Here is a 14,081-nt window from a genome sequence, read left to right as displayed (position 1 = left end):
CAGTATATTTCCTTTTTGCAGACTGTCAGTTTCATATCTGGGAAATGCTTTAAAAAAAAAAAAATTCTTACCTGAGGTTTTCAAATTGACTCTTTCTATATTGCGGGCTGTATTAGGCTCGCAAGAGCGCAAAATGCTATAATTTATTGCGTCATTTTTGGCGCGAAAATTACGTTTGTTGACGCAAATTCGTCATTTCCGGCGTCTTAGTTGGCGCCAAGTCTTTTCATGAGGTTGCGTCATCTATGACGCTCGAGTTTCGTTCCGGACGTTTTTGACGCAAAAAAAATGTTTGTCAGTTTGTGGTGCGTCATACTTGGCGCCAAACATTTTTTCATTATTTAAGACCTCATTCCTTTTGCCTCTGGTCTTTTTTTCTATGTCAGAGGCCTATTCTGTTTGCATTTTTTTCCCATTCCTGAAACTGTCATATAAGGAAATTGATAATTTTGCTTTATATGTTGTTTTTTCTTTTACATACTGCAAGATGTCTCAATCTGATCCTGTCTCAGAATCTACTACTGGAATCCTGCTGCCTGATATCGGTTCTACCAAAGCTAACTGCATTTGTTGTAAACTTGTGGTAACTGTTCCTCCAGCTGTGGTTTGTAATAGTTGTCATGATAAACTTTTACATGCAGAGAATGTTTCCATTAGTAGTAGTTCATTACATGTTGCTGGTCCTTCAACATCTAATCCTCAGGATATTCCTGTAAATTTTAGACAATTTATTTCTGATTCCATTCAGAAGGCTTTGTCTGCCATTCCGCCTTCTAATAAATGTAAAAGGTCTTTTAAAACGTCTCATAGAGTTGATGAATTTTCTAATGACCGACAAAATAATGATTTATCTATCTCTTATGAGGATCTGTCTGATTCAGAGGATCCTGCCTCAGATATTGACACAGACAAATCCTCTTATTTAAAATGGAGTATATTCGTTCTTTATTAAAAGAAGTGTTGATTGCATTAGATATGGAGGAGACTAGTCCTCTTGATACTAAAACTAGTAAACGTTTAAATTCGGTTTATAAGCCTCATGTAGTTATTCCAGAGGTTTTTCCAGTTCCTGATGCTATTTCAGATATGATTTCTAAGGAATGGAATAGACTGGGTACTTCTTTTACTCCTTCAAGGTTTAAAAAAATTGTATCCTTTGCCTACTGATAGATTGGAGTTTTGGGAAAAGATCCCCAAAGTTGATGGGGCCATCTCTACTCTTGCTAAACGTGCTACTATTTCTACGGAAGATAGTACTTCCTTTAAAGATCCTTTAGATAGGAAGCTTGAATCTTATCTAAGGAAAGCTTATTTATGTTCAGGCCATCTTCTTAGGCCTGCTATTTCTTTGGCTGATGTTGCAGCTGCCTCAACATTTTGGTTGGAAACTTTAGCGCAACAAGTATCAGATCATAATGTGTATAGCATTGTTAAATTAATTCAACATGCTAATAATTTCATTTCTGATGCCATTTTTGATATCATCAGAATTGATGTTAGATATATGCCTTTAGCTATTTTAGCTAGAAGAGCTTTATGGCTTAAATCTTGGAATGATGATATGACTTCTAAATCGACATTGCTATCTCTTTCTTTCCAAGGTAACAAATTGTTTGGTTCTCAGTTGGATTCTATAATCTTAACTGTCACTGGGGGGAAGGGAGCTTTTTTGCCTCAGGATAAAAAATCTAAGGGTAAATTTAAAGCTTTTACGTTCCTTTCGACAAAATAAGGAACAGAAACCTAGTCCTTCCCCTAAGGAATCTGTGTCCAATTGGAAGCCTTCCTCAATCTTCCTCAATCTGGAATAAATCCAAGCCATTTAAAAGAGCTAAACCAGCTCCCAAGTCCGCATGAAGGTGCGGCCCTCATTCCAGCTCAGCTGGTAGGGGGCAGATTAAAATTTTTCAAGGATGTTTGGATAAATTCAGTCCAAAATCATTGGATTCAGAACATTGTCTCTCAGGGGTACAGAATAGGTTTCAGAGTAAAGACCGCCTGTGAGAATTTTCTTTCTCTCACGCATTCCAGTGAACCCAGAGAAAGCGCAGGCTTTCCTGAAGTGTGTTTCAGACCTGGAGTTATCTTGGGTAATCGTGCCAGTTCTTTTTCAGGAACAGGGTCTGGGGTTTTATTCAAATCTGTTCATTGTCCCAAAGAAAGAAAATTCATTCAGACCAGTTCTGGATCTGAAAGTCTTGAATCGTTAAGTAAGAGTATCAATATTCAAAATGGTGACTATAAGGACTATTCTGCCTTTTGTTCAGCAAGGGCATTATATGTCCACAATAGACTCACAGGATGCATATCTTCATATTCCGATTCATCCAGATCACTATCAGTTCTTGAGATTCTCTTTTCTAGACAAGCATTACCAATTTGTTGCTCTTCGTTTTGGCCTAGCAACAGCTCCAAGGATCTTTTCAAAGGTTCTCGGTGCCTTACTTTCTGTAATCAGAGAGCGGGATATTGCAGTGTTTCCTTATTTGGACGATATCTTGGTACTTGCTCAGTCTTTACGTTCTGCAGAATCTCACACAAATCAACTAGTGTTGTTTCTTCAAAGACATGGTTGGAGGATCAATTTACCAAAAAGTTCTTTGATTCCTGAGACAAGGGTAACCTTTTTAGGTTTCCAAATAGATTCAGTATCCATGACTTTGTCTCTAACAGACAAGAGACGTCTGAAATTGGTTGCAGCCTGTCGGAACCTTCAGTCTCAGTCATTCCCTTCAGTAGTTATGTGCATGGAGGTTTTAGGTCTCATGACTGCAGCATCAGACGCGATCCCCTTTGCTCGTTTTCACATGAGACCTCTTCATTTTTGTATGCTGAACCAATGGTGCAGGGATTATACAAGGATATCACAATTAATATCCTTAAATCCCAATGTTCGACTATCTCTGACTTGGTGGTTTGATCACATCGTATAGTTCAAGGGGCCTCTTATGTTCATCCAACCTGGACTGTGATCACAACAGATGCGAGTCTTTCAGGTTGGGGAGCTGTCTGGGGATCTCCGACAGCACAAGGGGTTTGGAAATCTCAAGAGGTGAGATTACCAGAGGTCTTCAGTTTTGTCCTCTATTGAAGAGAGAGACGTTTATTTGTTTTCAGACAGACAATGTCACAACTGTGGCGTATGTTAATCATCAGGGTGGGACTCACAGTCCTCAGGCTATGAAAGAAGTATCCCGGATACTTGTTTGGGCAGAATCCAGCTCCTGTCTAATTTGTGCGGTCCATATCCCAGGTATAGAAAATTGGGAAGCGGATTATCTCAGTCGTCAAACTTTTACATCCAGGAGAGTGGTCTCTTCACCCAGATGTGTTTTTTCAAATTGTTCAGATGTGGGGGCTTCCAGAAATAGATCTGATGGCATCTCATCTAAACAAGAAACTTCCCAGGTACCTGTCCAGGTCCAGGGATCCTCAGGCGGAAGCAGTGGATGCATTGACACTTCCCTGGAGTTATCAACCTGCCTATATTTTTCCGCCTCTAGTTCTTCTTCCAAGAGGGATTTCCAAGATCATCATGGAGCAATCGTTTTGGCTCCAGCATGGGCTCACAGGTTTTGGTATGCGGATCTTGTTCGGATGTCCAGTTGCCAACCATGGCCACTTCCAATAAGTTTGCCCCCTCCTATGCCAACCTGTTCATGGGTTGGTGGGAGCTGTCCCACATCTATGGGGATGGGAATGCCCACAGGTCAGAGATTGTATTCTTCCGTCGTTTCATAGACGATTTGATTCTTATTTGGAGTGGAAGTGGAGTTGATGTAATTGAATTTATACACAATATTAACTCTAACACCCTGGGCCTCAAATTCACGTATGAGATCCAAAAGGTCAAGATAAATTTTCTTGACATAACCCTCAGTGGCACTAACGAAGGTGGAATTATTTCTAGCTTGTACAGGAAACCCATCTCTGGCAATTCCTTGCTACATGCAAGGAGTTGCCACCCCAAACATGTTCCCTATGCCATCGCCAAGGGCCAGCTCATCAGGGCAAAGAGAAACTGCACAGATGAGATTGAGGGCCAAACCCAGATGAAAGAGGTTTGTAAACGCCTCTCACAGAGAGGGTATCAACGAAAAACTGTAAATAGGGCATACAATGATGTTTCCAAAATACGTAGAGCGGATCTACTCCAGGATAGATCACAAGCTCTAGAGACACACAAAGGGGTCACTTTTGTAACGGATTACAGTTCACAATATGAAGATGTATGTAGTATTGTGAAACATCATTTTAAAATGCTTGTAGCTGATGAAAGACTATTGGGATGTGTGCAGGAAGGTGTGAGATGCTCCTATCGGAGAAACCGCACACTGGGCAACATATTGTCGCCAACAGTCCTGAAGAAACCGCCATCCCAGGCCAGTTCTTGGCTTACCAGTAAGGGCTCTTATAGGTGTGGAAGCTCCAGATGTGGAGCATGTGACTATTTGATGATATCTGACACCTTAAGGTCCTCCGTTACAGGGAAGGTATACAATGTTAACTTCTGTCTAAACTGTACCTCCACGTATGTTGTATACTGTATCACGTGTACTCGATGCAGTAAGCAATATGTAGGACTCACGACCAGGGATGTCAGATCGAGAATGAGAGAACACCTCTCTACCATACGTGTGGGTAAGGCAAGTACCCCGTTGGTAAATCATTTTGCAATAACTCACAACAAAGATCTCAGTTGCTTCTCTTGGCAACCCATAGATATGATTCCCTATCCCAAGAGAGGAGGGGATAGAGATATATTATTGGGAAAAAGGGAGATGCTGTGGATCTTTAAATTAGAGACTAGGGTCCCCCATGGACTCAACTCCGAATTTGACCTTATTAACTACTGGGAGTAGAATTGGAATGTCCAGAGTAGGGGGATCCACAGCATCTATCGCTTCCCAATGATACTTTCCTATTACTATCTCATTGTATTCTGTATATATGTAAACCTCCCTCTTTTTACACACTTTTTCACTTTCTCACTACTTTAGTAAGTTTAATAACCTGTTTATGAAGTGGTATTTATATAGGTTAGGTTTGCATATTATGTGTACAGTAACTCTTTGTAGATAACTTAGGTACTCTCACAATCCATCTCTTACCATACAGCCTCATTACATGCAAGTTGGCTACGTACAAATGATGTATCCATATTTGAGTTATATTGAATACATAAATATACATATATTTTTCGCCAGTATCATCTATGAGTGTATACATGGCTGACTGCACACAGTGTAGTAGTGTTCAATTACTCAAAATATTTTCTTACATCCTTTGTTTTTATTATGGAATACAACTATACGCAACAGAGTGTTTTAATAATTAACTGTTCACTCTGGTATGGGCCATATATGCTTGATGTTTAGAATATCTTGATTATTATTATACTATATATATATATATATATATATATATATATATATATATATATTTTTTTTTTTTGTATCAGGGCCGTGGTTATCAACAGGCACAGTAGATGTAACTAGCACTTTAAGGGGAGTGACTTTATTTTAACCTTTTTCTTGTTTTACTTACGTCACTACAATCAATGTGTGTATAAATTGCACCTGGAATAGGCTCACCTATGCTATGATTACGGCTCACAGCCGAAACGCGTAAGCAAGCCTATCCCTTGGTGCTTGTGTGTGCTCTGATCACTTATGCTTCACTTTTTGACCCTCTGTTTTTAAAACATTTTTTGGAATAAAGAACTTTTAATTTTCATGATACCCAGCCGTCCGCTTTTTTGCTTTGTTATATGGTAAGGTCACTTCCACTAAGGCCAGACCTTCTATCTCAAGGTCCGTTTTTCCATCAGGATCTCAAATCATTAAATTTGAAGGTATGGAAATTGAACGCTTAGTGCTTAGTCATAGAGGTTTCTCTGACTCAGTGATTAATACTATGTTGCAGGCTCGTAAATCTGTTTCTAGAAAGATTTATTATTGAGTTTGGAAGACTTACATTTCATGGTGGTGTTCTCATAAATTCTCTTGGCATTCTTTTAGAATTCCTAGAATTTTACAGTTTCTTCAGGATTGTTTGGATAAAGGTTTGTCTTCAGTTCCTTGAAAGGACAAATCTCTGCTATTTCTGTTTTATTTCACAGAAAAATTGCTAATCTCCCTGATATTCATTGTTTTGTACAGGCTTTGGTTCGTATCAAGCCTGTCATTAAATCAATCTCTCCTTCTTGGAGTCTTAATTTGGTTTTGAAGGCTTTACAGGCTCCTCCGTTTGAGCCTATGCATTCTTTGGACATTAAATTTCTTTCTTGAAAAGTGTTGTTGTTTTTTTGGCTATCTCTTCTGCTAGAAGAGTTTCTGAATTATCTGCTCTTTCTTGTGAGTCTCCTTTCCTGATTTTTCATCAGGATAAGGCAGTTTTGCGGACTTCATTTAAATTCTTACCTAAAGTTGTAAATTCCAACAACATTAGTAGGGAAATTGTTGTCCCTTCTTTGTGTCCCCATCCTAAGAATTCTTTGGAAAGATCTTTACATTCTTTGGATGTGGTGAGAGTTTTAAAGTATTATGTTGAAGCTACTAAAGTTTTCAGGAAGACTTCTAGTCTATTTGTTATCTTTTCTGGTTCTAGGAAAGGTCAGAAGGCTTCTGCCATTTCTTTGGCATCTTGGTTAAAGCTTTTGATTCATCACGCTTATTTGGAGTCAGGTAAATCCCCGCCTCAGAGGATTACAGCTCATTCTACTAGGTCAGTTTCCACTTCCTGGGCTTTTAAGAATGAAGCTTCAGTTGATCAGATTTGCAAAGCAGCAACTTGGTCTTCTTTGCATACATTTACTAAATTCTACCATTTTGATGTTTTTTCTTCTTCAGAAGCAGTTTTTGGTAGAAAAGTTCTTCAGGCAGCTGTTTCAGTTTGAGTCTTCTTATAATTTCAGTTTTTTTATTTTCCATTATAAGATTAAAACTTATGATTTGGGTTGTGAATTAATTTTTTCAGCGGAATTGGCTGTCTTTATTCTTTATCCCTCCATCTCTAGTGACTCTTGCGTGGAGTTCCACATCTTGGGTATTGCTATCCCATACGTCACTAGCTCATGGACTCTTGCCAATTACATGAAAGAAAACATAATTTATGTAAGAATTTACCCGATAAATTCATTTCTTTCATATTGGCAAGAGTCCATGAGGCCCACCCTTTTTATGGTGGTTATGATTTTTTTGTATAAAGCACAATTATTCCAATTCCTTTGTTTATGCTTTTTGCTCCTTTCTTTATCACCCCACTTCTTGGCTATTTATTAAACTGAATTGTGGGTGTGGTGAGGGGTGTATTTGTAGGCATTTTGAGGTTTGGGAAACTTTGCCCTGCCTTGTAGGATTGTATATCCCATACGTCACTAGCTCATGGACTCTTGCCAATATGAAATAAATGAATTTATCAGGTAAATTCTTACATAAATTATGTTTTTATAACTCCCCCCACACAATTCCTTTTATGGCTGTATCTATATCCACCTTTGCTCTGCAAAGGAGCTCTGCTGGAGCATGCCTAGAAGCAAATAAACTTCTGTGAATTGAAATACAATGCCTGTGTTTCTGATGCTAAACATTGATAAGTAGGGGTGGATCAGACTAATCCAGACAGCCTGGCTAGGTAACAAATTTTGCTTATTTTTGAAGAAAAAAAATATTCCAACTATTTTTTACTTAATTAGCCCTTTTAGGATATGCACAGATCTTAACATGTTTTATGGCTCTTCAATCAGTGATAGATTTTACAGGAAGCATCTTATATTGATAATGTTTGTTTAAAAAATAATGCTAATGAAAACTAAACTGGTGTCCATTTCAGTTTTCACTGGACATTAAAGGGACATTAAACACTTTGAGATGGTAATATAAAATGATAAATTGTATATATAAAACAACTCTGCAATATACTTTCATTATTTTTTTGTCCTCTTTGCCTGTATTTCCATTCTGAAATTGTGAGCTTTTCAGTTCCTGTTAGAAATGGAAGTGCAAAACACTGTTAAATCCAGCACAACCATTGGCTGCACACTCTAGTGACCTATTTATAACGGTCCCTAATTGGCCACAGCAGAGAAGGTAACACAAGTTACAACATGGCAGCTCCCAGTGTTTTATAGACATTAAAACTTTACACTTATTTTGTCACTTTTTAAACAACTAATGAAACTAAAAAATAAATCTACATGTTAGTCATGGACTAATCTTTTCTTTGAATGCATCATTCTATCTAGCATGTATTTTAGTGTTTAATGTCCCTTTAAACACATTGCTTTTGTATATAAATTGTGCTCTATATCACGCTCCCTAGAGAAACTAACAAGAAGAACTGTAACATAGGTTTTAAAAGTGCCACAAAATACCTAAACTAGCTGTTGCAGGTTCCAGAATTTTTTTTGGCCTCTCTAGGGAGAGTGGGGCTAGCACAATTAGTTCACATAAGCAAGTGGTATTGAAAAGTCTAGTCAGAATTCAACTTTCATTATTAAACTTTCATGATAGTGCATGCAATCAACAACTTTTCAATTTACTTTTATCTTCAGATTTGCTTTGTTATTGTTGTATTCTTTGTTGAAAACTAAACCTAGGTAGGTACATATGCTAATTTCTAAGCCCTTGAAGGCCTCCTCTTATCTCAGTGTATTTTGACAGTTTTTCACAGCTAGACCGTGCTAGTTTACGTGTGCCATATAGATAACATTGTGCTCACTCCTGTAGAGTCATTTATGGGTCAGCACTGATTGGCTAAAATGCAAGTCTATCAAAAGAACTGAAATAAGTGAGCAGTCTGCAGAGGATTTGACACAAGGTAATCACAGAGGTCAAAAAGTATATTAATATAACATCGTTGGTTATGCAAAACTGGGAATGGGTAATAACGGGATTATCTTTTTAACAATAAAAATTCTTGAGTAGACTGCCCCTTTAATGTCACTTTAAACATATTTAAAAAGTGCCATTCCATATATATGATTGAAACTATTTTGTTACTTGGAATGGTGCAAGATGCAATGAATACCTAGGTTTGCAAATGTAAAGTTTTTACTTACAGGGATAATCTACTTGAAAATTGTTATTGTTTAAAAAAGATAATCCCTTTATTACCTATTCCCCAGTTTTGCACAACCAACATGGTTATATTAATTATCAGTGCTGGTTAAACAATAAAAAATAAATAAGTAGACTGTTCCTTGAACCCCAAGGCAGAAAATGCAGTGATCTGAGGTGTCATTGCAGAAAATGCAGCATGTCTGCAGAAAGAATGGGACATATGCAGGAATTGTAAGTGCTTTAACTTTGCAGCACTGTTCTCTTCAAATAGAACTTTGCTCTGGCTGCACTGTGTAAGTTTTCCTTAACACAGCGCATCCACAGCAAAGTGCTGTTTGAAGTGAACAATCAAATATGCAAAGCAGCAGCTCATTTATTGTTGACTGGCTCTCAGATTTTTTTTCAAGCCCGCCCCCTAGCCTTTCCCTGTCTACAAAGTGGGTTTTTTCTGAGTGTAAGACATACATATGATTGATGTACATTTTTTATTACTACATTTCTATTTTAAACCAAGAGAAAAGGAAACAAATTTATTCAAGAAACATTTTACAATTTCTTTTTTTGTCTGCAGCTAATTTGCAATCCAATTTTCTATTACTGCAATATATTATAAATCTTTAAAAAAACTGCTTTATTCTCCATTTAACCAACACACTGCAACTGAACTGGTGCTTTAGCGTAACTGCCTAATCTAAAATTGAATTTTATTTAAAAATAATCTTCAGACAAATTTTCACTAAAAAAATCCAATCACAGAAAGTGAAAAAGGTTCTGCCTCTGGGTGTATGAAAAAACTTTCTTGTATAACTGATGGTTATTTATGACACTGATAGACTTTTATTACACTCTGTGTCCTTTAAACACTACAACATAGCAGCACATCTATTTTACAGTAATGTTTATTTGTGTTTTTATATATATATATATGTATATATATATATATATATATATATATATATACTTTGTAATTAAATTGGGATTTCTTTTTCTTTATCTAGACAAAAGAAAAATTATAGCGAAAATGTACAGACTATATATTCTGAGAGAAGGCAGGAACGATAAATCCTCCCATAACCATAAATCTAATCAATTAGTAAACAGCAGCTATAAATCTTTCTGTACTGCAACATGAGCTTTGAGGTTCCTACTATAATCCTTTTTTTTTCGTTTTCTTCATTTTTATTGTTATAAAGCAAAAATAAAAAATAATTTACAAGCAAATTGATACTTTTTACATGAAAATGAATCATTGTTTTTCGAACAGCAATGCAATGTTATCTGTAAATCAATATAACATTGCTATAGAACACTAACCTTTTGTATTTCTAGATTTCATACACAGTTTAAATCATAATACATTTCCTTTTTTAAATCCGCAGTCATAATCTTCAACAATCAAAAGAATCTAGTTCATATATCAAAATAATAGAGACATACCATAAGTTACACCAATATTATGGATTACATATCTATTACTAATACACTGAGCTATTTGTATCGTAATTAGAGATGGGCACACACACACACAAGAGGTTCCTACTATAATATTAAAGGGATATGAAACTTAAACATTTTCTTTTGTGATTCAGATTAGGGCTGCAACAACTAATCAACTAAATCGATAATAATCTATAATGCAAATCGTTGTCAACGATTTTCATTATCGATTAGTTGGTCTATCGATTAGTTGGGCTGCTTGCACGCAGCCACACTAGAGAGGAGATCAGAGAAGACGTGTTGTAGAAGTGTAGTGTCAGTGTGACAGTGCGATAGACTTCTGAGTCCTGACTCCTGACTTCATCTATTTGCTGCAAGGTGGGTAATAGTACTAGCTTCTTTGTTTGATTTAACAACACTCCTTCCTAATTTAGCACAGGGGTGTTAGGAGATTGCAGGCACTGGGTCGCATGGAAGGGGGAGGGGCTAAGGTCCAGATCTAGTTAGTAACTTGCTGGGAGCCAAGGGGATTAACATAAGCTCTGGTGGTCTCACTGTTTGTTTTTACAACACTCCTTCCTGTGACTGCTTCTAAACTGTTAGGAATTTAGCACAGGGGTGTGAGGAGATCGCGGGGCACCGGGTCACATGGAAGGGGAGGGGCTAAGGTCCGGATCAAGTTAGCCAAGGGGAGCTCCCAGCAAATTACTAACTTGATCCGGACCTTAGCCCCTCCCCTTCCATGCGACACAGTGCCCACATCTCCTAACACTCCTGTGCTAAATTCCTAACAAAAACAGTCACAGGAAGGAGTGTTGTTAAATCAAACAGTGAGACTCAGACCACCAGAGTTTGTTAATCCCCTTGGCTCCCAGCAAGTTTCTAACTTGATCCGGACCTTAGCCCCTCCCCCTTTCATGCGACCCGGTGCCCGCATCTCCTAACACTTCTGTGCTAAATTCCTATAACAGTTACAGAAGCACTCACAGCACAGCAGTTGATCTTCTTTTCTTTTAATATAAAAGCTGAATCCCATCCAATTAAATCCCTCCCACCCTGCAGTCATGATGATTAATAAACAGTACACCGAATGGTATATTGTTAAGTGTTTTTTGTTGTTGTTTTTTAGTTTTTTTTTTTTAACCGATTAAGTGAAAAAATAATCGGCCAACTAATCGATTATGAAAATAATCGATAGTTGCAGCCCTAATTCAGATAGAGCATGTCATTTAAAAAAAAAATGTTTCCAATTTATTTCAATTATCAAATTTACTTCCCATGATATTCTGTGTTGAAGAGATACCTAGGTAACCTGGAGAACTACATGGCAGTAAATAGTGCTGCCTTCAAATGCTCTTGCAAAACTGCTGCCATATAGTGCTCCAGAAATGGGCCGGCTCCTAAGCATACGTCCCTGCTTTTCAACAAAAGAGAGTGAAGGAAAATTGATAATTGAAGTAAATAGATAGTTGTTTAAAATCACTTGATCTATCTAAATCATGACAAACATGTTGGGTTTCATATCACTTTAAGAGTAGTTGTTTGCTAGTCACATGTTAGCCTTTACTGCAGAATTTTGGGAGAAGCTACTGATTTATTTTTAAAGAATGTTTCATTAACATATGAATATTGAATGAATAACTTGTGAGTTGATCCCCTTCAGCTGTTTTATCTGCCTGCTAATGTGTTATGTTTGTTAATCTGAGTGACTCCTTACACGCTGTGACCAGCTTTAGTAAAAATGCTTTCTCTGCCTGAATCCTCTCCCAGGTTCCAGCACAGACGTCAGTGAGGACTGGGAGAAGGATTTTGACATGACGGAGGAGGAGGTTCAACAGGCCTTGTCTCGAGTAGAGATATCTGGAGAGGTTTGTATCTGAAGGGTCGTTATTGGGTTAGTAAGGCTGCAGTAAAGGAGTGAAGAAGTCTAATTGGGTGTAGGGCAAATAGTGGCAGATACTTTCTAAAGCTTTGTAGCCTAATAGAGGGAATGCTTACTATGAGGTGCATTGCCAGTTGCAAATGTCATGGAAACTTAATACACCAACTCTTTTTTTCTTACTTTTTAGGTGGAAGACGAAGACTGGGAGAACTGGGAATAATTCTGGTAAAAGGCTGATGAGGTTTCACTGCTCTATGACCTTAGACACTACAGAAAAAGCCTGAGACTTTACCTTCCTCCTGTCACCACCATTGCCTTCCATGCCCACTCAGCAATCAAAGCAAGTTTCTCTGGTTTATGCAGCCACCAGACTACACTGCATGAGTGTGAGCAGGAGAGAAGTTCAGAAGCAGGTTTCTGGACCGCACTGGCACTGTAGGGGTTAATCATAAATTGAGCAAGCTTTAGGATTTGATTAACCCCCTCCATGACCAGTACCAGTACGTTGCAGCACAAAACTATGCTTGAAACGGGGTCTGTCAAATGTCTAGTTTAGGATGGTGAGGGTTACTAACAAAACCTTGTGCTTTAAGGTTATGAGAGTCTCTCGCTGTTCAAATGCAGCAGTATCTTGATCTGATAGGTAAATGAGGCGGGAGTTGTGCAACTACCAACATCCTTTGTTGTGTAGATGAGCATGTATGTGAGAGTCCGTATATGTGCACAATCCCATCTGTGTTTGGGGAACACTGTCCTGCTATGCGTTTAGTTGCTTTCTCTTTGTAGATACTATTCTGCCAGGGGGCTATACATTGCCATACTACTCTTTATTTAATGCTGTCCGCAAACTGTCTGTCCAGTCAGTACTGAGAATGTGAACATATACTAATCATACTGCTGCTGGATACAGGATGACAGATTCATTGTGATGGACCGTAAAACGGTGGGTAGAGGACTACTCTGAGTAATTGTATAGTGATACTCATTATAAATAAACATTGCAGCATAATCTATTACAAGGGACTGGTGTGTTGAATTTTCTTTTTGCTGTAGAACCTACAATAAATGTGCAGCTATTGTAATGATTTATTTCATTTTACTAGTCTTTCATTTATCTTTTGAGATAGATATATATATATATATATATATATATATATATATACACATTTAAATTTTAAGTTATATGACAGTAGGTAAAATGGAAACTTTTCACATAGGACAAATTTCTTTTTGTTTTCTTCTTTTGTAATTGGAACATTCAACAAACTACTTGCACTTATTAGCAATTAAACAAATTTATGCTGTATTTTGGTGCGTGTTATTTTGGGTACAGTTTTTCCATTGTTTTTGCATTACTCTTTTAAAACATTCTTTTTTAGCATATAAAATACACATGTATGTACTTGGACATACACACATAATTTCTCATTGTAATTTACTGTCTTCCTGATACAGTGATTCTATAACACGTTTTGGAATGCATAGTGTTTCTACACCAATAGTTTATTAATAAATGATTTGCTGTGGGAAGGTTTTAGGTATGATGCCGGCATATCAAAAGACATAAGAGTAAACACCTTGTAATTACAATACATTTCTGTTGTGTTGCTATGGAATAACATATCCGCCAAGTATAAATGTTTTTAAAACACGTTAACATCCTTTTACTGCAATTATTTTATTTATTTTTCAATAACCAA

The 14,081-nt window shown here is 37.3% G+C and overlaps 1 protein-coding gene across 4 annotated transcripts in view; it reads left to right on the top strand.

Moving 5' to 3' along the window:
* The window catches only part of BSDC1 (BSD domain containing 1), a 31,274-nt gene extending 17,804 nt beyond the window's left edge, over positions 1-13,470 (top strand). For all 4 annotated transcript variants that reach the window (XM_053707257.1, XM_053707255.1, XM_053707254.1 and 1 more), the window contains 2 exons: positions 12,270-12,367; positions 12,569-13,470. In XM_053707257.1, coding sequence (XP_053563232.1) covers positions 12,270-12,367; positions 12,569-12,601 — 131 coding nt within the window. In that variant the 3' untranslated portion in view covers positions 12,602-13,470. The remainder of the gene's footprint in view (positions 1-12,269; positions 12,368-12,568) is intronic.
* The last annotated feature ends 611 nt before the right edge of the window (positions 13,471-14,081 follow it).

This window comes from Bombina bombina, chromosome 3 (genome assembly GCF_027579735.1).
Source record: "Bombina bombina isolate aBomBom1 chromosome 3, aBomBom1.pri, whole genome shotgun sequence".
Lineage (NCBI taxonomy): Eukaryota > Metazoa > Chordata > Amphibia > Anura > Bombinatoridae > Bombina > Bombina bombina.
The sequence above is the reverse complement of the archived record's forward strand: the minus strand, read 5'-3'. Positions and strand labels throughout refer to the sequence as shown.